The sequence below is a fragment of the Mesoplodon bidens genome (genome assembly GCF_964165515.1).
Source record: "Mesoplodon bidens genome assembly, chromosome: 13".
Classification (NCBI taxonomy): domain Eukaryota; kingdom Metazoa; phylum Chordata; class Mammalia; order Artiodactyla; family Ziphiidae; genus Mesoplodon; species Mesoplodon bidens.
In genome coordinates, this window is record NC_138169.1 from 23,928,581 (window position 1) to 23,954,297 (window position 25,717).

General features: G+C 50.2%; 1 protein-coding gene across 1 annotated transcript in view; it reads right to left on the bottom strand.

Moving 5' to 3' along the window:
- Positions 1-20,585, bottom strand: part of TBC1D10A (TBC1 domain family member 10A) — a 30,580-nt gene extending 9,995 nt beyond the window's left edge. The window contains exons 1-2 of the mRNA XM_081251656.1: positions 20,297-20,585; positions 880-979 (exon numbers count right to left, since the gene is read on the bottom strand). Coding sequence (XP_081107782.1) covers positions 880-979; positions 20,297-20,505 — 309 coding nt within the window. The 5' untranslated portion in view covers positions 20,506-20,585. The remainder of the gene's footprint in view (positions 1-879; positions 980-20,296) is intronic.
- Positions 20,586-25,717: the final 5,132 nt, after the last annotated feature.

The following is a 25,717-nucleotide window of genomic DNA, read 5'->3' on the forward strand; positions in this document are numbered from 1 at the left end:
GTGCCAGCCTGGAGACCAGCATGTCAGCAGACAACAGCAGGCCAGCGGGGTCACTGTGCACTGGGTACTTGTGCAGAGAGACCCGGCTGTGGGACTGTGGACAGGCCTCCGCTAGGCCAGGGAGTAAGTAGACCCTGTTGAGGTAGACAAGAGTATCAACACATACATGTAGTGGGCAAGGATGTTCCTACGGGGTGATAGAGCTAGTGCCTAAATATAGCCCACCAGAAAAGGACCACAGGGTATTTTCATTTTTATAAGACCATTAAACTGTGAGGTTACTTTTCTTTCTTTTTGCTTTGTCCAAGGGGCAAGAGGGAACTCATCAAATTAATCTAGAGGGTGAGGAAAGCCCCTTATTGTGGTTGTGAAGAGTGCAGGCACTAAAGTTAGACTGCCCAGGTTCAAACCTTGATACTGTAACCATCCATAAAGTGCAGATACTACAACCACCAATCTCATTGGGGTGTTATAAGGATTATCCAAGTCAAGTGCCCAGCACACTTCAAGTGTTTAACATACATTGGCTATTATTAGTATTATAAAGTCCTCCCTGATAGGTGGTGAGCAGCAGTAAGGACTTCCCCCAGGAGAGCTGGAAGAAAGCTGCCTGAAGGGCTTTTGGCTAAGAGCGGCTTTGAAGTCTGACTCCAGGACAAAGTTCTGTGAGTGTCTGAAGTCATCTGGGAGGCCCAAGTGAAACCTGGGACCTGCCCTCCAGCCAGCTTCTGTCCCCATTTCCAAGCTGGCAGGTGGGGACACCTAAGGCAGCTGGCGGTTGGAGAAGCTCCTGCTCCTCCAAATTGATGCAACTCCTCCCTCTTCACTTCCTCCCCCGGCTGTGACTCCCAGCCTGAGGCCCAAGGCCAGGACCCTCACCTTTTTGTGCCTCTTGGCCATCCACTTGTCCCAGTTGTTGAGCATGTCCAGCCATTTGGACTCCCTCTGCCTCAGCACCTCCAGGGGGACTTCCTCTAGCCTGTGGAGCAGAGGGCAGGGCCTGTCAGAGGTGCCAAGAGAAGCAAAGGCCCTGGCTGAGGCCCCAGCCACCAGCCTGGTCGGTCTCCATTCCTCCCCCTGCCCTCCATCCCTGCAGTTCCCTTTGGAGCTGCTAACTCATGGACACCCTAACACAGATGCGAGGGAATGCAGCCCCCTCCCTGGAAGGCATAGGCTGGAGAGACACTAGGTTCAAGTGCTCACTCCCCCAATGCATCAAGGGGCCAGGGGTCACTGTGCCTCTCTGGGGCAGAGGCCTGAATGCCTGCACCTGTGCACCACAGCAAAGCATTCCCATGCTGGGTCTGTCCCGATAAATAAGCCTCTTCGCAGGGCCAGCATGCAAGGTTCAGAGCTGGACGAAAAAACTAGTCAAACAAGTACAGAAATAACATGCTCACCTCTGCACTCTACAAAACTAGTTACTCATAGTTTCCCCAATTACGCCCTGGCCCTTTCCCACCTCTCAACCTTTGCTCATGCCAATCCCTTTGCTGGAATGCTCTCCGAGTTGTCTCTACCTATCAAAATCCTAAATACACTTCAAAGCCCCATCAAATGCCACTTGTATTTGTACATCTACTAACTGTGCAGTTGTCACAGCTATGCAGGCATTGTTCTAGGGCCAGGGTATCTGGCCCTAGAAGCACTCCTAGAAGAACTCCTGTGACAAAAACAAACTCCCAGCCCTCCTACTGGCCTCTGAATGCCTGCTAGAGCTGGTGGGGAAAACAGCTCAGCATGAAGACCCACGCCAGGCAGCACCAAAGCAGCTGAAGTAGGCTGAGGCGAAATCCCTGGCTTAGAGGGCGCTTCAAGTGAGTGAGCTTCTTCCAAAGAGTGAGACCCTGGAAATTCCTGAGTTCACATAACTAAGGGGCAAAGAGAAGAAGGAGACTAGTGTTTGTAGGCTGCTTCCTTATTTAGCCTACAGAGCAATATTGGTAAGAAAACAACAACGAAAAAAATATATATGTGCACTTCTCTACACACACATACACACTCTCTTAAAATTATTTTTAAAGTAGTGGATTATGGATCTTTTAAATTTCTTTTTTGTGCCTTTTTTTTTCAATTAAAAAAGTACTGACATTATTGAGAGGCAAGATACCAAGGGAGGGTATATTGCTTAGAGTCAAACAGCAAATCAGTGGAAGAACCCAGACTCAAATCCAAGTCAGATCCTAGCCAAGTGCCTGCACTCAGTGCTGCCTGACCTCCCAGGAAGGAGTTGAGGCACTCAGGCAGCTGGGAGGAGGCTCGCAGGAACAGGACATGGTGGGGCTAGAGTTTGGCCCAGGCCTTGATTCTCTGATTCTCTTTCTACCGGAAGGAAATGCACTGCTATAACTTTTACTGGTTGGAAGAGCAGAGGGAGGGGCCCTGGCAGAGCAAAGGCCCCCAGACACAAAAGGGCAGGTCCTCTTCTTAAGTGTTCTTTATCTGGAGAACTGCACAGGCCTGAGAGCAGCCTTGGAGCTGAACAGCCAAGGAGAGACAAGAGCAAACTTGGCCCCCTCTATACAGGGACACAGGCTACCACCCTCTGGAACTGCTGACCCTCTCACCACCTACAGACAGAACCAGGGCACAAGGATACTCTCCTTCCTATCCCTCCCCATAGGAGAAAACCTGAGACCATACCTTTAGATCAGGTAAATTACAAAGGAATGTAAATTATGCACGTCTCCAGGCAGCCCCCAAAACACCCAGGGAGCAGAAACCAAAGGCCCAGCATCACAGGCCAGGTCCCCTCCCATCACCTACAAAGTACTCACTTATACAAGTCAGGGGATGAGCCTTCTAGCTGACTAAGCAAACGGGGTACCCACACTGAGTCAACAGGAAGTGCTGGCAGTTATGGATGTGGATAATATCTGATCCAATCCCTCCCTAGAGCAGATGAGAAAATGGAGGCTCATAAGAGGGCAAGGCTTTCGCCTGAGATTACCAGTTTCCAGAGAGTTCCCATCTGATTAAATATACGCCCATTTGATACCTCAACCCTCCAGTCTGTCTTTATTGATAAGATCTGACAGCAGGGCCCCAGAGATACCCATTCTCCCAACTACAAATACACAGGGGAACACGTTCAAGTTCGGTGTTCTTTTAAATGATTCCAGATAACAGCTTTTGCAGTTTCAAAGCCCCAACATCAAACCTCAAACCGGAATTTCAAATGGGTACAAAACAAACAACCATATTTCCTGGATTCTAAGACACTACTGATTTTAAACTACACCATTGATTTGGTAAGATCTGCTCAGAAACAAATAAAAACCCCACCACTGCTTTAAATGACATGTCAATTGAAAGATCCATTTTGATTTTTAAAATCTTAAATTGGGAAAAATTTGAGGAAATATGGTCATTTGAGTGCCTTCTCCTCCAACAGCAGAGGAGTTTAACCCACCTGGAGAGGGTGTGAAGGAAGACACTGGAGGTCTGGAGGTCTGGTTGAACGGAGCACTCAGCACTTTACATGCTCTCTAACTACAGGTAAACTTCTCTTTACATACAGGATGTGCGTCTGAAAAGCAGCAGGCTACCCATTTTTTAAAAAATCAGAAGGTTCACATACCCTTCAGTCTGGTCAGTCAGAATCTCAGAAGGCATCTGATCAGACTGCTGTCTGATATAGGAATCCCTTCTACAATAGTCCCTTGCACTCTCTGAGGCTGTTTCCCTATACGATTGAATGGCCTGCATTGTGAATTGACCCTCAAAAGATGCCCAGAAAGGAGCCGTGAGATGGAGTTGGGGTCTGGGTATCCCTGCAAATGGCATAATGGTGTAGAGGCCCTGAGGTGGCTTCCTCCTAACAGTGGGGGGAGAGCATGAGCCAGTTTCCAGTGACAGGGAAACTGACCAAATGGCAGTTTAAGGAACCACATGGCCCATGGGGGATGCTTCAGGTCTGAGAGTTTCACTCACCCTTTCAGAAAACCCCTCTGACCTTAAGGTGACCTGAAGGAGTCTCTGCAACCAAAAGAGCCTAATGAGAACAGTCTCTAGTGGCCCAGCCTCTGCTGGAACTCCTCCAGGGATGGGGCCTCATTACCTCTAGGTAAAGCCACCCCTACTGTTGAAGTTTTTACTGTTAAAACTTAATTCCCCCAAATTTTCCTGGTATCTTTATCTATAATCTCAATACCCCCTTCTAAGGCTGCACAATTCTCAGCCAGATTAGCCCCACACCAGGCATACACGTACTTATCCCTTGTCACCCACCCATCCCTACCTGGAATGCCCTTTCCTCTCCCCTCTCCAAGTCACAGCAATACTTTCAGGGCACAATATAATAATAAAAATGACAACTTCAACAATAACAGCAGCAATAGGAGTTACCATCTGTACATCATTTACTACTTACCAACATCTTCCAAAACACTTATATATATCCATTTTCCAGAAGTAGAATCCAAGACTTAATAAAGTTCAGTGCCTTGCTCAAGGCCATGTAGCTGCATTCAAACCCAGGCCTGCCTCACTCTACAGCCCATGCTCCTGCCTGCAAAGATCAAGCCCTTAGCCTCTACGCAGCCTCCATGCCTGCCCAGATCTCACTGGCTGTCCTCCAACCTGAAGACCTTCATCCTGACCTAGAACACCATTTCTCAAAGGTTTTAAACTGAAACTCCCAGTAAGAAATACATTTTAGACTGAGACTACACACACACACACACACACACACACACACACACCCAAAATACATTTTATGAAACAATTTACTATTACATGTACTAATGCACTGGATATTTTCAGTTCAATTTTTATATTATTTTATTCATTTTTAAAAAATTAATTTATTTTTTAAAATTTATTTTATTTTTGGCTGCGTTGGGTCTTCGTTGCTGCACGCGGGCTTTCTCTAGTTGCAGTGAGCGGGGGCTACTCTTTGCTGTGGTGCGCGGGCTTCTCATTGCGGTGGCTTCTCTTGTTGTGGAGCACGGGCTCTAGGTGCATGGGCTTCAGTAGTTGTGGCACGTGGGCTCAGTAGTTGTGGCTCGCGGGCTCTAGAGCGCAGGTTCAGTAGTTGTGGTACATGGGCTCAGCTGCTCCGCGGCATGTGGGATCTTCCCGGACCAGGGCTTGAACCCGTGTCCCTCGCATTGGCAGATGGATTCTTAACCACAGCACCACCAGGGAAGCCCTATATTCTATTCTATTTCTTTTTTTTTCTTCTTTTAATGCTTGTCACAATCCCCTAAAATTGATTTCAGCACTAAATCACTAATGAATCAAGACATAGCCTGAAATGAGCATTTCATTACAACTTGGTCATATTGCTCAGCACTGTCCCTCCCTAACTGGACTGGGTCTTGAACGTCTGTAACTCCCACCATGTACCTCACAGGTGTTCAACAGATGCCTGCCTGGTTTTCTCCATGACATTATTTTCATCTGTATTGCCTTCAGGGCTACAAGCCACTGTTGCCTACAGCAATTTTATTTGCGCCCCTAATAGCCCAGTGAGATCCTCATAGATTAATTACTATTTCCATTAGACCCATGAGAAACTTGACCCAGTCAGAGAGATTGTATGACTTGGGCAAAGTCCAAAGCTACTAAGTGGCAAAACCAGGGCTTTCCTTTGCCATAGTGACTCATGTGTTGTTTCTCACTCCCCTGGGAAGGCTGTGAGGAAATCAGGCTGTTCTCCAGGTGCCACTGTGGAGCTCTGTCTCTGGCCCCGAAACCCCTGGAGACAGTCTAAACCCTCCTCTAGTGTTCTGTCTCAGTGAGCGGCTTGCCCCTATGTAGCAATGCTCAGCGAGGCCAATATGCTGGATGGGCAAAGCTCGCAAGCACACCCTCGGCCACCACCTCCTAAGGGAGAGAGGCACAGAGGAGACAGAAGTGGGCAGCCAGAGAGTGACTAAGCCCAGATTCTGTCGAGCTCTCAGGCTGAGCTAGGCTTAGCTGTGCTGTGCCATGCCATGGCCCAAGGCAGCAGTGACACTCCATTGACACCAGGCTCTGCAGGCTCCCTAGCCTTCTCCCCAAACCTAGAAGCTAAAAACTTCCAAGAGCTCAGAGGTAGAAGACCAGTTCCCAAGGCTACCCAAGACCTGGGCTCTCTCCGCCTTGTCCTTCCAGCCATGTATCAATACTTTCCACCCAAGCACACCTCAGCCCCTCTGGTTGGCAGACTCAGCCAGGTGTGGTGCCTGTGCCCATGACCCCTTTATCTAAAGGTGTCAGATAAACTTTGGTCCCAAGGAACCAGTGTAACTGCCTCCTTCAAGCCTCACTCTCTAAACCAGCCCAAGCAGAAGGCCCAAGGTCACAGACCTCAGGATTGATCCTCCTCATCTCAATCATCGGGAAGGCCAGGTGGAGTGTGGGAGAGAGTAAAAAGAGTGGGGACCTTGAAGCCAACCAACCTAGGTTTCCATTCCAGATCCTCCAACTGGGAGACAGACCTCTAAGTCTCAACTTCATTTTCAAGTGGGACCATACACATACCTCATACTTTATAAGGCCTAAATGAAGAATAGATGTGTATAAGGACCCAGCCTGGTGGGTGGCCGGCTAATGGTAGCTTTAGGTGACTGGTATTTGCAGCTTACCTAGCACTTTCACATCCCTTTTCTCATCTGACTGGTCCATACACACACGCAGCAGGGCACAATTATCCCCATTTTACCCATGAAGCAATTGAGGCCCCAAGCGATTAAGTCATTTACTCAGTGACACATAGACTGTAACTCTTGGCTTCTGACCCAGCTCTGCCACTTTGTGACTACTCCACTCTCTGAGCTTCTGGTTCCCCACCTGTAACATGGGGGCAATACCACCCCTTCAGAGGGCAGCAGTAAAGACCACATGAGACAGTAAGAGTTGATACACTTCCAGCACTCGCTCTGTACTAGCTCTGCCAAGCACTACGTAGGCACACAAGTCCCCAAGGAAGTAGTTTTTATTATCTCTCCTTAATAGACAAGAAAACCAAAGCTTAGCACAGCTGAATAATCTGTCCAAGGTTACACAGCCTGGAAGTAGAGGCTGCCAACTGAGTACTAAACTATCCAATAAATATAAAGTGATCCACATGTAACAGGGCCTCAATACCTGTTACATTCCCTTCTCTTTCCTTTATCACCCAGTAAAATAGAGAACCACTACCCGCTGTGCTAAGATGGCAAGAGTGAGCAAAATGAAAGTGCAGAAAATTGGGAAATGGATGTGCAATCACAGATCCAGGGACAACAGAGATGGGGGAGCTCCCCTCTCCCACCCAGAGCTGGAAAAAGAAGTGAGAATAAACAAAAGGCTGACCTACTTTGCACACTCAGTAACAACCTCTGGAGTTCATTAACCTAAGAGGTGGTAATGACCAAAGTATAAATAGCTTTTATGCCAGCTCCATAATAACCAATGACAGGAAACTGGAATCAAGAGAGGGTGGGTTGGTGGTGTGCCAATGGCCGATGGTCAGGGCTGGGAGGCCTGTGAGGTTACCTAAGGAGTCCACCCACTCCCCAGACAGCCAGGGAAGCCTGGAGACCAAAGGGTAAGTGATCTGCCCAAGGCGACGCTGTGAGTCAGGGTAGAAAAGGAAGATGGTCTGCAGCAGCCTGGTGCTCCCTCCTGAGGCCTGGCAACCCCTGACTTGGAGGTAGGGCAGTGTCCAGGCTCCCTGTCTGGGTGAGAGAGAGAGTCTGGTTTGCTTCACTCTCCCCCACTCCTGGTACAAGCTAGTTCCGGGCCTGCCTCCCTTTCCCATAAGGAATTCCCTGGCTTTGCTCCTTCCAGCCCTGGGTCAGTGCACAATGGTAAACAGGTTCTCTCCACCCTTCTCTGGCCTCAGTGCCATGGGCCTCTGCCCAACTCTCCGCTCTGCACAGCCCCACCCTCCCCCCCATGTCAGAGGCAAGAAATGGTTCCTTTAAGCACCGGCCTTGCTGGCTCCAAAAAGCAAGGAATCCCCCTCCCCAACCCCCACTCAGCTAGGGAAAGGCACAGACCTTAGCAAAAACTCCCAGGGGAGCTCTCCCTGGCAAATGCAGAGAGGTATGGAGACTATTCGCAACAGAAGACATCCCTTCTCCAACCCCCCACCCCTATGGGGCAGAGAGTACTACTTGAAATTCCCCACCGGCAACTGGGTCCTCAGGTCACAATCTCACTGTGGGCACCTGGGGGCCCCCATGACTCAATTACAGCCCCCCTCACCCATCCTTACAAAACTGCTAAATTTTATTGATAGATCTTATCAAATCAGTCTTGACTCACTGCTTATCTCTGCCAAGACTCCTTCAAGGCTCCCTACTGCCCTCCTTTTTCAACAGAAACCTCAGGCCCTGGCTCCCAGGCCTTCCTATTCCCTCTACACATCCTTCTTTTTTCCCAGCCCTATTTCTAGATGGCCCTCTCTCTGAGCTGCCCTCCCTCACCCCTCCCCCAACTCTAATTCAGTCCCACTCATCTTCTGAGGCCTCCTTCAGAATACCCTCTCATCTCTACAAAGCCTTTCCTAACCACTCCAGGAGCAGAACACAATCAGCACCTCATTACATTCCATACACATCTCTCTAGAGCCTGTGTTCCAGGCCCTGAATCTACAAAGTTGAATAAAATGTAGTCCCTGCCTTTGGGGAGGTCAATCTGGCAGAGGAGACAAGATGGGTGAGTAAATAACTAGCACACACAGAGGTGCTATCACAGAAAAACTAGATGGGGAGAAGGTGCTAGGAGACTGCAAGAAGCCCTCAGGGTGGGGGTGGGGGGAGTTAGGGAAAGCTTTAAAGGGGAGCTGACTTTTGAGATGGTCCTTGAAGGGTGACAGGAAGTGGCCAGGGTGAGAAAGGGGAAAGAGCACATCAGGCAGAAGACCCAGTATGAGAAAGCACAAGTGAATGGAAAAGGGCCTGGCTTGTTTGGGGAATGTGAGCAGTCTAGTGGAGCGAGTCTGGCTTCTCCAGCTCGACTGTCCACTCCGCTGAGGCAGCATTCCACGAGAAGGTGCGCTCCTGGGGGACAGAGCTCTGCCAATCACACTCTCCACGGTGTGTCCTGGCCCTAGAACAGAGCCTAGTACCTAGCTGGTGCTCAATAAATGTGTGTTGACAGATTCATTTGCTTTGTGACCTCAGGCACTCTGAGTTTCAGTTTTCTCCCCACTGAGATGGGAATACTATCCTCTACCTTGAGATCAGATGGGAAAAGAACAAGCACAGAAAGTGCTTCATAAAGGGCACTCCCTCTCTGGCCTGATACCAGCTCTGGATCTTCCTTGAAGCCCAGCACAGGGCTGAGCTCAGATGTGCTTGATGATGGCCTTTTACAACATTATAATTCTATATTCAATTAACATAATTGAATGTTTGTTATAACACTTACCAGGTACTTGCTATGGACCAGACGTGGCGCTCAACACTTAAATTATTTCATTTAATCCTGACAACAAGCACATGAAATAGGTCCTCTAATTATCACCTCCCCCCGCTTCTGCAGATGAAGAAACTCAGGTTTTCAGCAAGCCAGTGACTATCCAATGTCCAGGGTGAGCAGAGGACAGCTCTGGGAGGTGTACCCGGGCCCTGCTCTTCTGCTCTGTCACTCAACTCTGGCACTGACTGCTATCCACTAGGCTGGGTGAGCACAAGCCTTGCTCCCAGGGAGCTTGGAACTTAGTGACCTCAGAGCCATATACTGTGTGATGCTTGGCAAGTCACTTTACCACTCTGGGATTTGGTGTCTACCTCTGTAAAATGGATATTATGATGATAATAACTATATCTCACAGAGTTAAATGAGGTGGTATTGGTGAAAGCATGGTTCACCATGCAGGCTCTTCTGTGAAATGGCATTACCATGTGACTATGCTGGGAGGTTGGAAGGGGTCACTCAGAGGCAGGACAGGAAACCAAGGATGAAAGTCTACAAGGAACACAGGAGGGTGGTGGTAATTATGAAGTAAACTCTTACTCCTTCCCCAAGTGACTGCCACTACCCAAGAGGGCAGAGGCCCCAGGCAGCCCTACAGTTGCATGCTTTGAATTGGATCTTTCAGGAGACCCACTTTTGTTCTCACTTCTGCTTTATCTTCACAGACCAAGGAGAAGATCAGGCCCTCGCATCAGGGTCCTCAAAGTCAGGGTCACCTGAGGGCTCTGTTCCAAATGACTCAATGAGGAACTGATTGGGGGATTCCCAACCTGCCCTGGCAGGACAGAAAGCTCAAGACCACTAGCTGAGTGGGATTGGCTCCCGTTTTACCCCCAAGGTCCAAGGGTGGGTAGGCAGAGCACATGAGGAAGTCTGGATCTTCACACCCACACTGCCTTGTTCTCTCACCATTATGCCAAAGGTCTGAAGTAAACCTTAGAGGATAATTCACACCTGAATTATAAGAGCCACCATGTACCAATGAACTCTTACTTTGTGGCACACACTGTGCTGGGTGCTTTACCAACATTTCCTCCCTTAATACTCATAACCATAACTGGCATGGGGCCAGTTCCCTCTCCTAATGCCACCACCTGGCCCATTTACAGACTCAGAGAGGTCACATGGCTAGAAAGTGACAGAGCCAGGGCTTTAAGTCAGGTCTGCTGGTGTCTTGAACCCAGGATCTCCCAGGTCCAAATTTAGTTTCTCCTTTTTTGTGAAACCAAGACAGAGAGGAAACGGAAATATACAGCATCCTCCAAAAGAGGCTGGCTAGGAAAGATGGCTTCTGGACACACAGAAGAGGAGGAACAAGAGTTTTCCATACTATGTTCCTGAGCCCCTTACTACCCAGCTGCTCCTGCCTTATTTTGGGGTATATGTGAGGGGCTGTGTGTGGAGACCTGGGACAGGAAGTGCGCCATCCATTATAAGAACTCAACAACAAAAACAACTCGAGAAGCCTACTAGGAGAAGTGTAGACACTTGGGGCTGGACTGAAAGTCCTAAGCCTGGGACAGGAAGAGGGAGGACAGGCCACACAGTGGCAACAAGCTTTGGTAAAATGGAAAATTGGGAAGGAGGAACCCTGGCTTCTAGGCACAATTCCATTACTCGTTCAGCTTAGGTTTCCTTGTCTGTAAACAGGGCAAAATAAAACTTACCCTACTGACTTCCCATTGCTCCTGTAAGGATTACTGCAAGGCAATGAGAAAGAAAGCACTTTGCAGAACAAAGAGCTAGACAAATCAAAGCATTCTTTGATTTGACTGCACTCCCAAAGACATGAGGGCCACTGGTCTGAACAAAGGGAGGTCCTCTCATAAGAGGAACAGAGCATGCTGGAAGCACTGGCCTTTTGGGCTGTGCCCTGACGACCCCTTGCACTTGTGTGGTACCTGACAAAAAACTTCTCAAAGCCCTTTTCATATACTCCAAGGTCAGTCTCAGAATGTTAGAAGCAGAAGACCTCTTCAACATCACCCATTAAAACTATCTTAGTTTATATGCAGGGGAAACTGAGGTTTAGAAAGATTAAGCAACTTTCTCAAGGTCGCAGAGCTAGTTAGGGGCCCAGGGAAGCCCAGGACTCAGGTCTCCTGATCCCTGTTCATCAGTGTTTGTTTACACATGCTCCTAATCCAGTTATCTCATTTGATCCTCACAATCCTTTTGTACACAGACCACACCTTTATCTGCTGTTGAATGTCTGACTTCCCTGCTAGGCTCTAGGTCTTGGGAGGGCAGGAACAAGTCCCCAGACCCTAGCACATGGCTGCACACGTAGTATGTGCTGGATGAAAAGCAGGGAGCATTAGCCCCATGGTCAGGTGAGAGGACGTGCTTAAGTCACACACCAGCAGGGGCAGTGGTGGAGCCAGCACTGGCACCTTGACCCCTGGGTTCAGAAACCTTTCCCATATTAGCCTAAATCCACATATCCAGCCAGAATCATCTCTGAGAAATGGCTGGTGGTGCCCCGAAGGGCTGAGGGGTTCACTTTCTCATAGGCACTGGACTTGCTTCCACCTCCCAGCTGAGGCACCAGCTCCAGGAACAGAATAAAGGTGAGATGAAGTCAGGCCTCAGCTGCCATCTGCCTCCCCTTGATCAGCTTAGGCTGCGCCTAAAAGCCCCAAACCTACCCTCCCCAGCTACATACCGCCCTAAGGTAGGCTGTCCATGCCCTCAGGCCTTACTCCTCTCTCCTTGGAGAGGAGTCTAGCCCTTCTTGCAGCCTTCCTTGCCATCCAATATGTTTACTGGGCAGAGACCTCAAAGCTCAGTTCCACTCACTCCACCCCCTCCCAACCAGGCCAAACCCACTCTCCTACTGGAGAGAGACAAAGAAACCCTTGATGTGCCCTGAGCGTGCCAGCCATGCCAGGCACCTTGGGGAGCCCAGGGCTGTGACAAAGCACAGTCAGCAGCAGCCCACTGTCCGCTTCAAAGGAAGGCCACAGATGGCCTTCCTTCCCTGTGGTCAGAAGGCCCCAGAATGGCTAGGGCCACTTCAGCTTGGCCAAAGCCTTCCCAGTTCCCCTCAGGCCACACAGCCAATCAGGCACCAAGCCCTGCTTGCTGACCTCTTCATCCTCATAGCTCCAGGACTCTTCCAGGCCTCTCTGCAGCCCAATGTCCCAACCTCTCCCAACTGCTCTCACCGCCTGTGGTTCAGCTCCTCTTTATGCCACCTTCCATGCCAGCACCAGACTGACCTTGATGAAACACAGGAGGCCTCAGTCTGACATTCAAGGCTAGTCACAGTCTGTCCAACCTACTTTGCTACCCTCCCCTTGCTTCACGTCATCCTCCCACCTCCCATTCTTCTTGTCACCTCTTGGCACACCACATTTCTCAAACAGCTGGCTTCTGGGGGGACTCTGCACACGGGTCCCCCTCCCATACAACAGAATGGCCTTCCTTGCTCCTTCTCAGGCCTGGATCAAATGCCACGTCTTTTCTCTGGGCTCCTATGGATGGAGCTTGCTGCTTCTTCCTATATATTCCCAGAGCAAACACATGTCTCCATTACAGGTTTTATTGCTCAACATTGTAATGATTTGGTTGTGCTTCTATTTTCCAACCAGTCTGTGAATGCTTTGAGGTCTACAAGACACAGATGTCTTGATCAACTCTGTATCCTTAGTCCCAGTCACAGAGGCTTGTAGAGTAGGGGCTCAATAAATGTTTGATAAATAAACTCTCACTGGGCTTCCCTGGTGGCGCAGTGGTTGGGAGTCCGCCTGCCGATGCAGGGGACACGGGTTCATGCCCCGGTCCGGGAAGATCCCATGTGCCGCGGAGCAGCTGGGCCTGTGAGCCATGGCCACTGGGCCTGCGCGTCCGGAGCCTGTGCTCCGTGGCAGGAGAGGCCACAGCAGTGAGAGGCCCGTGTACCGCAAAAAAAAAAAAATTAAAATAAATAAATAGGGCTTCCCTGGTGGCGCAGTGGTTGAGAGTCCGCCTGCCAATGCGGGGGACGCGGGTTCGTGCCCCGGTCCGGGAAGATCCCACATGCCGCGGAGCGACTGGGCCCCATGAGCCGTGGCCGCTGAGCCTGCGCGTCCGGAGCCTGTGCTCCGTGACGGGAGAGGCCGTGGCGGTGAGAGGCCCGCGTACCATAAAAAAATAAAAAATAATAAATAAATAAATAAACTCACTGCTAAGATGGATAAACTGGTGAAAGTAAAGCCTTGGCTTTCTCTCCCAGGCTCCTGAGTCTGCTGCCTACTTCCCTACATGAAGAGCAGAGAAGAGGTAAGCTGTGCCAGCCTCTGAGGAACTGGACAGAGCATGGAATAGAGTAGGGTGGGGTGGGATAGAGAAGGGAAAGAGAAAGATGAGAAAAGGAAAGCCTAAGTTGGCAGCTTCCCTAAAATCCTGGAAAGGGGGCTTCTAAGCAGGTCAAGCATCAGGAGAGTTGGTTTGCCAGTAGAGCAGCCAGGAGTTTTCTCCCTGCCAGGGTCTCCCTCCCTGGGCCCAGGAGAGCAGCAGATTTGCCAGGGGCAGACAAAGCAGCTAAAGGAGGCCTCTTCCCCGTCAGGTGTGCTGCCAGCAGGATAAAGAGAGTGATCAGCTAGGACACTGACAATGGGTGGATGACGACTGGGTTCTGCTCTGGTGGGCAATGCATCCTGGCCTGAGGTTCAACTGGCTTGGAGTGAGGAAGAGAATGGGCAGGTCCATGTAGCTGTGGTAGCAATGGGCTGAGAGTCAGAAGATCTGGGATCCCTCCCAAATCTGGCTCCACTGTTAACTAACTGTAAGGTTTCTCCAAGCCTCAGATTTCTCACCTGTATGGGGTGCATAATCCCTGCCTTACCTACAAAGAAACACTTCTTCCAAAAGGCACACACTGGATATCAAAGTCAGATGGTCATTACACAGTATTTTGGGGTCAAGAGCAGTGTAGACTCTGGCCTATGGGAGGGCTAGAACAGGCCTGATCTGGCCAGGCTTCCAGGGCCTCCCCAAGGATCTTCACTGGGTCTTTCTCTGGCCTGGCTGGCCATGGACTTCGACTGTACTGAGAGACCTGCCTTGCCTTCCACACTGGGATGGGGAGGTAGCCAGGTTCCTGCTAACTGCTGCTCTGGGTATGGGGGCCTCAGGGACTGGTGAGCACCTGGTGCCCTGCCTGCTTCCACCTTAGCAAGGTTTAGTCACTGAATTCAGCGTCGAGAAACAGGTTCTAGTCCCAGTTCTTCCATTTACCAGCTGGCAAGCCTTGGGCGCTTTCTTCTTAGAACTTCAGTGTACTCATCTACAAAATGGGATAACCACCCCTCTCAGGGGAACGTAAGGGTTCACCATGGGTTAGGGTTCACTCCTGCCCACAGTGGATGGACCTCACTGACGCTCATCATCACAGCCAGAGATGGAAAGTAGGAAATGAAAAGACAGGACCGCTAGCTACTCCAGTCTCTATGAGGAGGTAGAACATTCATTGAGCATTCACTGACAACACCTATGGTGTTGTCAGGCTCTTTTCAAACATCAGCTCATTTAAACCTTACAACAACCCTGCAAAGTCAGTATTATCATAACCATTTCACAGTGAGAAACTGAGGCCCATAAAACTGAAGCAATATGTCCAAGGTCACACAAACAGCCAGACTCCAGAGCTTAGGTGAGGAGGGAGCACAGAGCACCTTCTTTTCCAACCGTGGTGTAAACAGATTGCGAGGCTGAACCAGAGCCAGGCCTCACCGGCCCCCTGAAGGTCCTGTTTCAGACCCAGATGCTGGGAGGACAAAACATCAAGCAGGTCCCACCGCTTTATCTCTTTCCCACAGCTTAGGATTTCCTAGCAGGCGGACACCCAGGCACCTTCCCAGGGCAGCAGCTGGTGTGCTGGCCCCCTCCTTCACCAAGTCAAGTCTTGTCTGAGGCCCTAGAACACCCACAGGGCTACCAAACCGGATTTTCCTTTGAAACTGGAGGAAGAGAAGGAGGAGAGAAAATGAAGGATCTGTGGCCCAGAGTCATAGACTGGGGTTCCACATGTGCAGCTGTCTCTTTCCAGATGGGCTACCCAGGGACCACTCCACTGCCAGCTCCACACTCTCCTGGAAACTGTAATAGCTCAAGAAAAGAGGATGTTCTGAACTTACAAACTGGAGAAGGTGGTGGAAAAGCGGGGAGGCAGGCCCTGGCCTGTCAGGAGGGCCCTGGCCCAACAATAACTGGCACAGACCAAACTATCAGGATGTCAATTAAGCCAGTTCTAAGATTTTCAAAGTCATAGGGCTGCCATAGTTGGCTATGGGTAGTGGAGGGCCCAGGGGACAGGGAAACTGAATCAGCAAAAGACAATATTGCTGTTCCAGATGTTTCTCCCTGGGCCCAGTTCAGATCCCTCTCTCCCCTAACAGGAAGCCAACACCCACGGGACCCCAGAGAGCATAGCTCCTCACCTTATCTGGCCTGAAGCACTGAGCAGACTGAAGCTGGGTGGGAAACTCCAGCTTCAGGAGGCCAGTCCTGGCAATCACATAGGAAAAGGAAAGGGAGGTCAGGGATCCACCCCTCTCAGGCCATCTTGCTCAGGGCAGAGACCCGGTATCCAACTGATATCCTTCTTTCCCTTCCTGACCAAGTCCTCTATGCTTCAGAAGGGACCCCCCACTCCGCCACAAACAGGTCTCCTCTTCCTACCCTGAAGTGATAGGAATGGTAACATCACTCCTCCCACCCTTCCCTGCTGAGGATACTTCTTCTCCTCTGGTCCTTCCTGGGCTTCAACAACCAGCTCAGTTGCCAGCCAAGCCAAAAGAACTAATGCTGCCAGCACTCCTGTCTGTGCCCATGCCACCACAGGGTCCTTCACTGGCTGGCTGCTCTCTTGCCTCTCCCCACTCACTGGCTACTGCTCAAGGGCAGGCAGGGACCATCGTGGGCCCAGCAAAGGTTTCCTGTAGAGTAGGCTCAAAAGACAGACAAGGTGGGACTTCCCTGGTAGCGCAGTGGTTAAGAATCCGCCTGCCAATGCAGGGGACACGGGTTCGAGCCCTGGTCGGGGAAGATCCCATATGCCGCAGAGCAGCTAAGCCCGCGAGCCACAACTACTGAGCCTGCACTCTAGAGCCCGCAAGCCACAACTACTGAGCCTGCATGCTGCAACTACTGAAGCCTGCATGCCCTAGAGCCCATGCTCCACACAAGAGAAGCTACTGCAATGAGAAGCCCACGCATCACAACAAAGAGTAGCCCCACCCGGCTCACCATAACTAGAGAGAGCCCACAAGCAGCAACGAAGACCAAACACAGCCAAAAAAAAAAAAAAAAAGAAAAAAAAAGACGGACAAGGTGAAGTAGAAAAGGCCTAGGGCTGGGAATCAGGAGTTCTGGGTTTAATTTCTGGCTTTGCTCCTAACTGACTGAAGAGGTGAGGTTAATCACTTCTCTTAGGCCTCAGTTTACCTATCCATATGAGAATGGCCATCTCTAAGCTCACTTTCAGCTTCCTGATTTGAAATGTGTGCTGGTAAATGTCACTCAATAAATAAATATTAATTGAGCATTTACTTCTCTGCAGGCCTGAGGAAAAAGTGAATAAGCCTGGTCCCAGGGAATTCCCTGGCGGTCCAGTAGTTAGGACTCCACATTTTCACTGCTGAGGGCCTGGGTTCAATCCCTGGTCAGGAAACTAAGATCCAATAAGCCGCGGCACCCCCACAAAAAAAAAAAAAAAAAAAAAAAAAAAGCCTGGTTCCAGTCCTGAAGCTCGTCAGTCTAATGAAGTGGTAATGACAACACAGCCTTATCCTTGCTGGGCCATCCCTGTTAGCCTCCCACACTGCTGAGGGAGTCAAAAGTGCTGACCTGAGCCAGGGAAGGTGAGGGCAGACAGGTTCTTCTAGGAACCTTCTATTCTACCTGTCCAGCACTCGATTTACTGCTGGGGCCATATGCCATATTAATGGGTGGTAAAGGCAGTGGAAACAGTCTTGACTGGGGAGTCAGAAACCCTGGGTTCAAGTCCTGGTTCTGACACTAATGTGCTGTGTGATGTTTCTTTTTTTTTTTTTTAATTTATTCATTTTTGGCTGCGTTGGGTCCTCGTTGCTGTGCGTGGGCTTTCTCTAGTTGTGGCAAGCGGGGGCTACTCTTCATTTCGGTGCACAGGCTTCTCGTCGTGGTGGCTTTTCTTGTTGCATGCGGAGCACGGGCTCTAGGTGCACAAGCTTCAGTAGTTGTGGCACGTGGGCTCAGTAGTTGTGACTCACGGGCCCTAGAGCACAGGCTCGGTAGTTGTAGCGCGTGGGCTTAGTTGCTCCGTGGCATGTGGGATCTTCCTGGACCAGGGCTCAAACCCATGTCCCCTGCACTGGCAGGCGAATTCTTAACCACTGAGCTACCAGGGAAGCCCTGTGCTGTGTGATCTTAAGCAAGTTATTCTCTTCTCTGGACCTCAGTTTCCTCATCTGTATAATAAGTTAGGGTTAAGCTAGTCAAACTCGTAAGATCCCTTCCAGCGTTAACAGTCTATGATTTTATGATCTACTCATGCCAGGTACCTAGCAGTCACCTGAGTGAGGTAGCTTCTGATCTGCTTTCTTCCCCCATCCCCCTAACCCCTGGCAACTGCCAAAACTGATAGTCTTGAGACAACCTTTGGCCCAGGATGGCTGAAACAGACCTTTAATCTGGAGCCAGAGTCCCTGCCATCTCCACTGCAGCCATCAGTGCTAATGTTTCACTTCTCTGGGCTAGCACATGGTCTCCTAGCCCTCAACCACGAGACTGGGTTCAGGGCAGTCACCCTGAAACTTCCCATAACTTCCTCTTTTATGGCCTTGAGCAGGGACTTACTTTTGGCTTTTTTTGAACAACAATATAAACTATACAGGGAACATCCAAGCTTTCAGAGATTGTAGGTTGACCAACAGGGTCAAGAAAGTGAGGCAGGGAGAGAGGAAGGGACGTGGAATCACACCTCAGCCCCAGCGCTACAGACACCAATTATGCAGACGGTGTCATTGGTTTGCGGTTGGAGGGTGGGAAAGACAGATGCCTGGCTGCTTGGCTGGGGACTACAGCCAAAGGGAGGTGCTTCCACTGGGGCCTCTCTGTCCACAAATACCAGAGGTACGCCCTCATTTTCTCATCAATTTTCAGACCCTTAGAAGGAAAAGAAAGGAAACAACATTTTCCTGGGCCACTACTTGAGCCAGGCATTATGCTAGGCACCTTCGAATGCTTGATCTTATTTAATCCCCACAGTAACCTTGGGAGTAGGTATTACTGTTTCCCTTTACAGTGAAGAAGCAGGCTCAGAGATTCAGGAACTGGCCCAAGGTCACAAAGCCAGCAAGAGTGATTTCTTCCTAAATCTGGCCTTCTTCCACTATACTACACTGCTCTGTACCCTGATACCTGGTTAACTGCCTGATAAGCATGGAGTAGGAATTCTTATCTCCCAGAATTCACCAGCAAATCTGAGCTCTTCCTTCCACGCACCCACATATGCAACTGGGAACTCCTTTCCCACTTTTCTAGACCTCATGCCTCCCAGGACCCTGATCCCTGGTGTCTGCTCTTCAATTCAAAAATATACCCTAAGTACCCTTTGGGTTCTCACAAGCTAATCCCTGGGGAACTGTGACAAAGCTGCAAGTCAGGGTGAAGGATCAGAATAAGGGGTGCTCTCTGAGTCCTGGACTGGAGTAGCCTTAGCTTGCTGTGAGCAAGTAGGAAGAGGCTGGAGGAGACAGATCCAGTGGGTAAAAGAGAACTCTCCTTAGGGGAGAGGCCTGCATTTCTCTCCAATTCTCCAAAGGAGAAGGAGGCCTGGTGAATGTGAGGCATTGGGACTGCGGAAAATCCCAGAAGGGACCTTTATGGGGTGTGGGGTGGGGATCTTACAGATGGTTAAGGCTCTTCCATAAGTCATAAGAGAGCCTGATAGGACAGCTGGGATGGGAGTGGGGTCTGGAGTCCATCTTTCCTAAGGGCATCACCAACCCATACCTATGATCTCTGTGAGGACTGGACTCAGGGAGTTCTGTGGCTGCTCAGCTTACCCCGCCTGGAGGGAAGGTGCTGCTCCACTGCCTCACATTGCTCTGCCTGCCAGCTGGGTGCCTGGGTGTGGGGTCGGGGTGTGCTATGAGCAGGGACCCTGCTGTCTCCTTGCCTGCCCCACAGTCTGCATTTGGAGAGGAGGTGCATGCTTCCACAGCATACACAGGGACAGGTGACAGTCTGTCCTGGAGGTGAGGTACCATCATCCTGTGGCTACTGGGAAGGGGCAGTGCCTGCTCACCTGTTGCTGGTGACAGGGAGAAACCTGCCTCTGAGGGGGGAGAGGGGGGCACTCTCTGACGCTTCCATGAGGGGAAGGGACTGTCTGTCCCAACGTGGTAGGGAGCTGACCAATGTCAATTCATCCAGAGGTCCGTATGTCTTGAGGTGAGGGTCAGTCTGTCCCGGAGTGCGGTAGGGGCAGGGCAGCCCGTCCCTCTGAAGTCTGCCTAAGGTGTCCCCCTGAAGTGTGGGGTAGTGGGGTGCTGAGACAAGGGCGTCTGTGGGTCTCATGGGAGGCTGGGTATGGAGAATAGCAGCCCGCTGGGGGAGGGGCGGTCACCTGTGAGCCTGTCAGGGGCTGGCTGAGTCAGCCAGCCCTAAGGCGAGGGTGGCAGCGCTGGGGTTGGGACAGGTATCTGTCGACCTGTCCGCACTGGTGAGGAGAGCCCTGTCGGCCCTTCCTAGGGGTGGGTCAGTCCGGCTGGGGGGGAGGTGGGGGTGGAGCAAGGGAGACAAGGGGTCGGTTGTTCCTGGTTGGAAGGGAGACGTGTCTGTCCTTTCTGAGAGCGGTTCTGTCCGCGTCGAGGACCCCCCGCGGGTCCCGCCCCCGGCCGCCGGCCCCCCGGCTCCGAGCCCCGGCGATACTCACGCGCCCTCGGCGCCCTGCGAGCCCACGATGAAGCCGAACTTGTCGATGCGGCGCTCGGCAAAGCCGTTGGCCTCTGAATCGGAGCCCAAAGAGCTGAGTTCGTCGGCGGCTGCGGCGTCGGGACCCGGGGCCAAGCTCTCCCGGGTCCCCGACAGGCTCCCCCCGGCTGCAGGCGCGCGCGGCCCGTTCTCTCCGCGGCTCTTCGCCATCCCGGCCGCGCCCGCCGCCTCAGCCTCAGCGGCCACCTCAGCCACCTCAGCCGCCCGACCTCCGCCGACGCCGCCAATGCCCCGCCCACGAGCCGCTCCCATTGGTCGCCACAAAGCCGGGGGCGGGACCCTAGGCCTTCCCTGGCACCTCCTCCCCCCCATGCCCAATGGGCGCCGCAGAACCCGGGACCCGCCCACCTCCCCCAGGCTGGCGCCAACAGGCCCGACGTGAGGGGGCGGGGCAGCCGTCACCCGAAGCCCTCCCCCCTGGGCTGCCAATCACTAGAACTCACCTGAAAAAGCTTCTCGGGCCTTTCCGGGTTAGCCCGGGCCTGGCCCGACATCTGCCGCACCAACCAGGCCGAGACCGAAGGCTCCCTCTGGGAATTCCGCCTCTGCCTCCTGAACCCCCACACTCCTCGCGAGACCCTAGGGACGTGGGTGGGGATTGTTCTCCCATTCATTTATGAGGAACTCTGAGGAGACGCGGGATGGGTCCGGGGACACGCCCAGGGACACTCGGCGGCTTAAAGACCTAGGCTGAGCTAGAAGTTCAGCAGCCCCTTCCTTCCCCCTGCTCACTGTTTCTGAGGCTTTAGAGAGGCCTAATTAGTAAGATTAATGACGAACGACTATTGAGCTACTCGCTGCCCCGAGTTCTACCTACTTTCTCTTCTAATTTTTATTTTTCCAACAGCTTTATTGATATAATTAACATACCATAAAAATCGCCCGTTTAAAGTGTATAATTGTTTTAAGCGTATTTATAGTTGTGCAACCATCCCCATTATCTAGTTTTAGAACATTTTCATCACCCCAAAAAGAAATTCCTATCCTTACCAGTCACTCCTCATCCTTCCTCCCCCAGTCCCTGGCAACCACTAAAATTTCTGTCTCCATAGTTTTGCTTTTTCTGGACATTTCATATTAATGGAGTCATACAGTATTTGGCCTTTGTGTCTGGCTTCTTTCACCTCGCATGTTTTCAAAGTTCATCCACGTTGTAGCATGTATCAGTACCTCCATTCCTTTTTGGGGCCAAAAACCATTCCATTGTATGGACAGATCACAGTTCATCCATTAATCTGTAGATGGACATTTGGGCTGTTTCCACCTTGTGGTGATTGTAAATAGTGCTGCTATAAACATTTGGGTAGAAGCTTTCGTGTGGACATTTATTTTCATTTCTCTTGGGTAAATAGCTAGGAGTGGGAATTGCTAGGTCTTTAACCTTTTCAGGAACTGGCAAGCTGTTTTCCAAATTGGTCACACCATCTCTTATAATCTTTTAGCAAGGAGGTAGATACTATTTTTAGTCCCAGTTTACAATTAAAGAAACTGAGGTGCAGGGAAGTGATGTCAGCTGCCTGAAGTCCCAGAACTAGCTTGTGGCAGAGGCAGGATTTGAACCTAGCTCTTACCAACATTTTCTATTGGGAAGCATGGGCCAATTGTATCTATATAGACTTAGCTCCCAGCAGCCTACTTCTGACCCCATGGATTATCAACTCATGGAGTCATAATGATAGCTCTGCACTTAGGTCCAGCACTTTTTGGCTCTTAAGTCACAACCATGTTGTCATCTGACACTCTCCTGTAACCTATCAGGAGACAGGCCCAGAGAGGGGAAGGGACTAGAAGAGCCAGGCCTGAGCTGCAGGGCCTGGGACAGGTTGCTAAGGGGCCCAAAGCAGCCCTAAGAGGGGAGGTCTTAAGCCCTGAGTGATCTCACCAGCCATTTCCTTAATGCCATGTGACCCAGACATTCTTAAAGACTTCACTGTGCAGTCTTGACATTCCATAGGCTTCTGTTTTCCATAAACAGGGCAACAGCAGACACATGCTATTTCGGTCTTAAACTCTCAGTCTGGGAGGACGTGTTCCACCTCTCTAGTAGTTCCAGAGTGGTGGGCTTTTAGTCTCAGCTCCCAGGAAGGACAGAGTAGGCCTCGCAACAGGGTGTGGGCCTAGCCCAGGGAAGGGAGAAAGAGGAGTCAGATGCACGTGGATCAGATGTGAAGCACCAAGCCTGACAAAGTACCCACAACTCTTTGACTATAATTCTGGTTCTAGGCTCATATCCCAAACACGTTCAGCTCTGTGAGGCACACGTACAGTGATGTTCACTCCAGGGGTACCTGGGGTGGGGTTGGAGGAGCAGGTCAGAAGCATCCAGGTGTCCTTCCTTGGGAGACTGGATAGATGTTGACCTCAAAAGTTAAGGCCTTGATGCTCCAGCTTCTGATTTTCTTACATAAGACCACCCAGGGGAATTCCCTGGTGGTCCAGTGGTTACAACTCAGCACTTTAGGATCCTGCAAGCTGCATGGAGGGTGTGGCCAAAAAAAAAAACCTACCACCCAGGATTCAAATCTCTGCTGTCACTGTGTGACCTTGAACAAATCACTTCTCTCTGAGCCCATTTCCTTATCTGCAAAATGGAAATGATGAAAAAGTATCTCCTTGGAGTTGTTGTTCTGAGACTTTTAGTGTGATGGTACATGGTAAACATCTGGCACATGGAGACTCCCAGTAAATGGTAGCCAGAAGTCGTGGCATTTGTAGTTTGCCAAGCACTAGCAAATTCATTATTGTCTTGAGTGTCTCCCACCACAGCCTGTGGCTGCAGCAGGGGAATTTTCCTAATTTAACTAATGGCACATTGCTTGGGAGACTTCGCTTCATGGCTCTGCCCCTCAATAACTGGATGTTCTTATGCAAAATTGTTTAGCTTCTCAGACCGTTTCCTCTTCTGAAAAATAGGAATGTCAGTAATTACTTGAAGAGTCAAGCTTCCAGCACACAGTAGATACTTAATAAATGTTAGCTCTTTACACGTCAAAATCCAGAGCTCTTTAACTTATTTGATGTTACCCTAGTAACCCCTGGGGGAGGGGGTGAGCAGAGGTGAGGGCAGAAGGAAATGAGGAAGCCTCTGTGCAGGGATCTGGGAGAAGGGTATATGGGAAGCAGGGCAGCAAGTGCAAAGCCCTTGAAAGGGAAGCAGGCTCAGAAGATGGTGTAGTTAGACTGGAGAAAGCGAGCAGAAATGAATGAATAAATGAATGAATGGTCCAAAGGAATGCCCTACAGAATCACATGGTTCACTGGAGTATAAGAGGCTTTTGGCAATGCTGTGAAACATCCTGGTAGACTGGCTGCTGTAAATGTTCTTTTGAGGATGAGAGATGCTTGGCCAGGGCTACAGGATATGTTAAAAAACTCGAGTCTCATCCTACTGGGGTCATTCCTAGAAGTTTTCGCTCAGGCCCTCACACGAGCCCCTGCACAGTCCCCTCTCCTGGATCCTGGAATGTACTTGGGAAATCTGTCAGTGTTCGCCAGAAGCAGACAGATGTCCAGGTATCAGCCTTTATCCATAATGAGAGCAGAGCTGAGGTTCAGAAGGTGTAGCTGGTGCCCAGGAGCCTATGAAAAGTAGGCAAACTATAAAGCTTCTTTATCCCTACACTAAGGATAACAGTTAAGAATCTTTTGGTAAGTGGCAGAGAACACAACTCAAATGGGTTTAACCCAAAACTGCACTTAGTGGGCCCCAGAGCTTAAAAACATTCACAGGTACATAAGCTTCAGGAGCAGTTTGATCCAGAGACTGTCACCAAGAATATTAGCCTTGTTTTCCCTTTTTCTCCTTTTCTCTTTGTCCTTTCCTGTGGTTGCTTTATCCTCAAGCTAGAGCCCCTCATGGCAGCAGCTCCAGGCTCACATACTTCCTCCATCCATCCATACAATAGATGACTCTTCTGGGAGCTTCTGCTCGATGGTGGGGAGGCTGCATTCCTTCACTCCATACGAGGACACATGCCTATCCCTAATCTAATCATCCCCACAGCTCAGGGCTAGGGAACACAGACTTGCTTAACTGAACTTAGCTTAAGGCAACAGTAGTACCTTCTCATAATATGATAAAGAACAGGAGTTTATCTTGTCCTGCTTCGAGACTGTATGACTCAGGGTACCTAGAATTACTCACTTACATGTATTTTTAAAATAAAACAATGTACATATAGTTAAGATCAAATCCCCAAATCAGACAGTTAAAAATCTGAACTTTAAGAACTTACATTTCACTTTTATTTTTAAAAAGTAACTTTTAAGAATCTTAAATACTAACTCATGTACTTTTATTATTTTTTAAATAAATTTATTTATTTATTTTTGGCTGCACTGGATCTTCATTGCTGCACGCGGGCCTTCTCTAGTTGCAGCGAGCGGGGGCTACTCTTCATTGTGGTGAGCGGGCTTCTCATTGTGGAGCACAGGCTCTAGGCGTACGGGCTTCAGTAGTTGTGGCACGCGGGCTCAGTAGTTGTGGCTCACGCGCTCTAGAACGCAGGTTCAGTAGCTGTGGCGCATGGGCTTAGCTGCTCCGTGGCATGTGGGATCTTCCCAGACCAGGGCTCAAACCCATGTCCCCTGCACTGGCAAGCAGATTCTTAACCACTGTGCCACTAGGGAAGCCCCTCATGCACTTTTAAACATGAGCTATATTGTACTTTTTTACCTTTTTGATTTTTGCATTATAAGGATAAATGAAATATTACCTGTAAAGATTGCTATAATTACAGTATATCACATATTTCAAGTATCCTAATATAACTTTTGTACACATTCTCTTAATACATAATTTTAAAACGTGAAATGGGTCTAATCATTAGTAGCCTCCTCTGGGCTACATGGTAAGTGCTCATTTCAAGCAGCTGGTGGAACTGAAAGTGAAATTTCTTAATGTCTACTCCTCCTAGAGCCCTCTTCATGCAAGTCTTTAAAATTACAGTGAGCCTGAAAGCACCAAGCCATGCCCGGTTTTCCCAGCAATCTCACAACAGGAGCATTTCTCCCCATTTCACAGTCTGGTCTGGCAAAGTGGTGAGGACAGTGTGGTCACCAGGAATAGAAGAGCTGCTCTGGCCTTCCAGAGCCATCACTGGCCTTGGGTATCCACCTTATCTAAAAAAATGGGCCAGATAATCCTCAGAGGAATGCAGTGAGAATCAGAAAAGCTGTGCAAGCAAGGCAATGCCTACGTGCTGTGGGTTCTAAACAAGAAGTGCGGAGCACTGGGCTGCACGCTGGGCCTGCAGCCACTGACAATCGCAAAGCTGGTGTGGTCAATGGGTCTTCTGCAACTGAGTGAGCCAGGACAGATGTTCATTCAGGAACTCCAGGAAGCTGAGATTGGGCCCCAGAG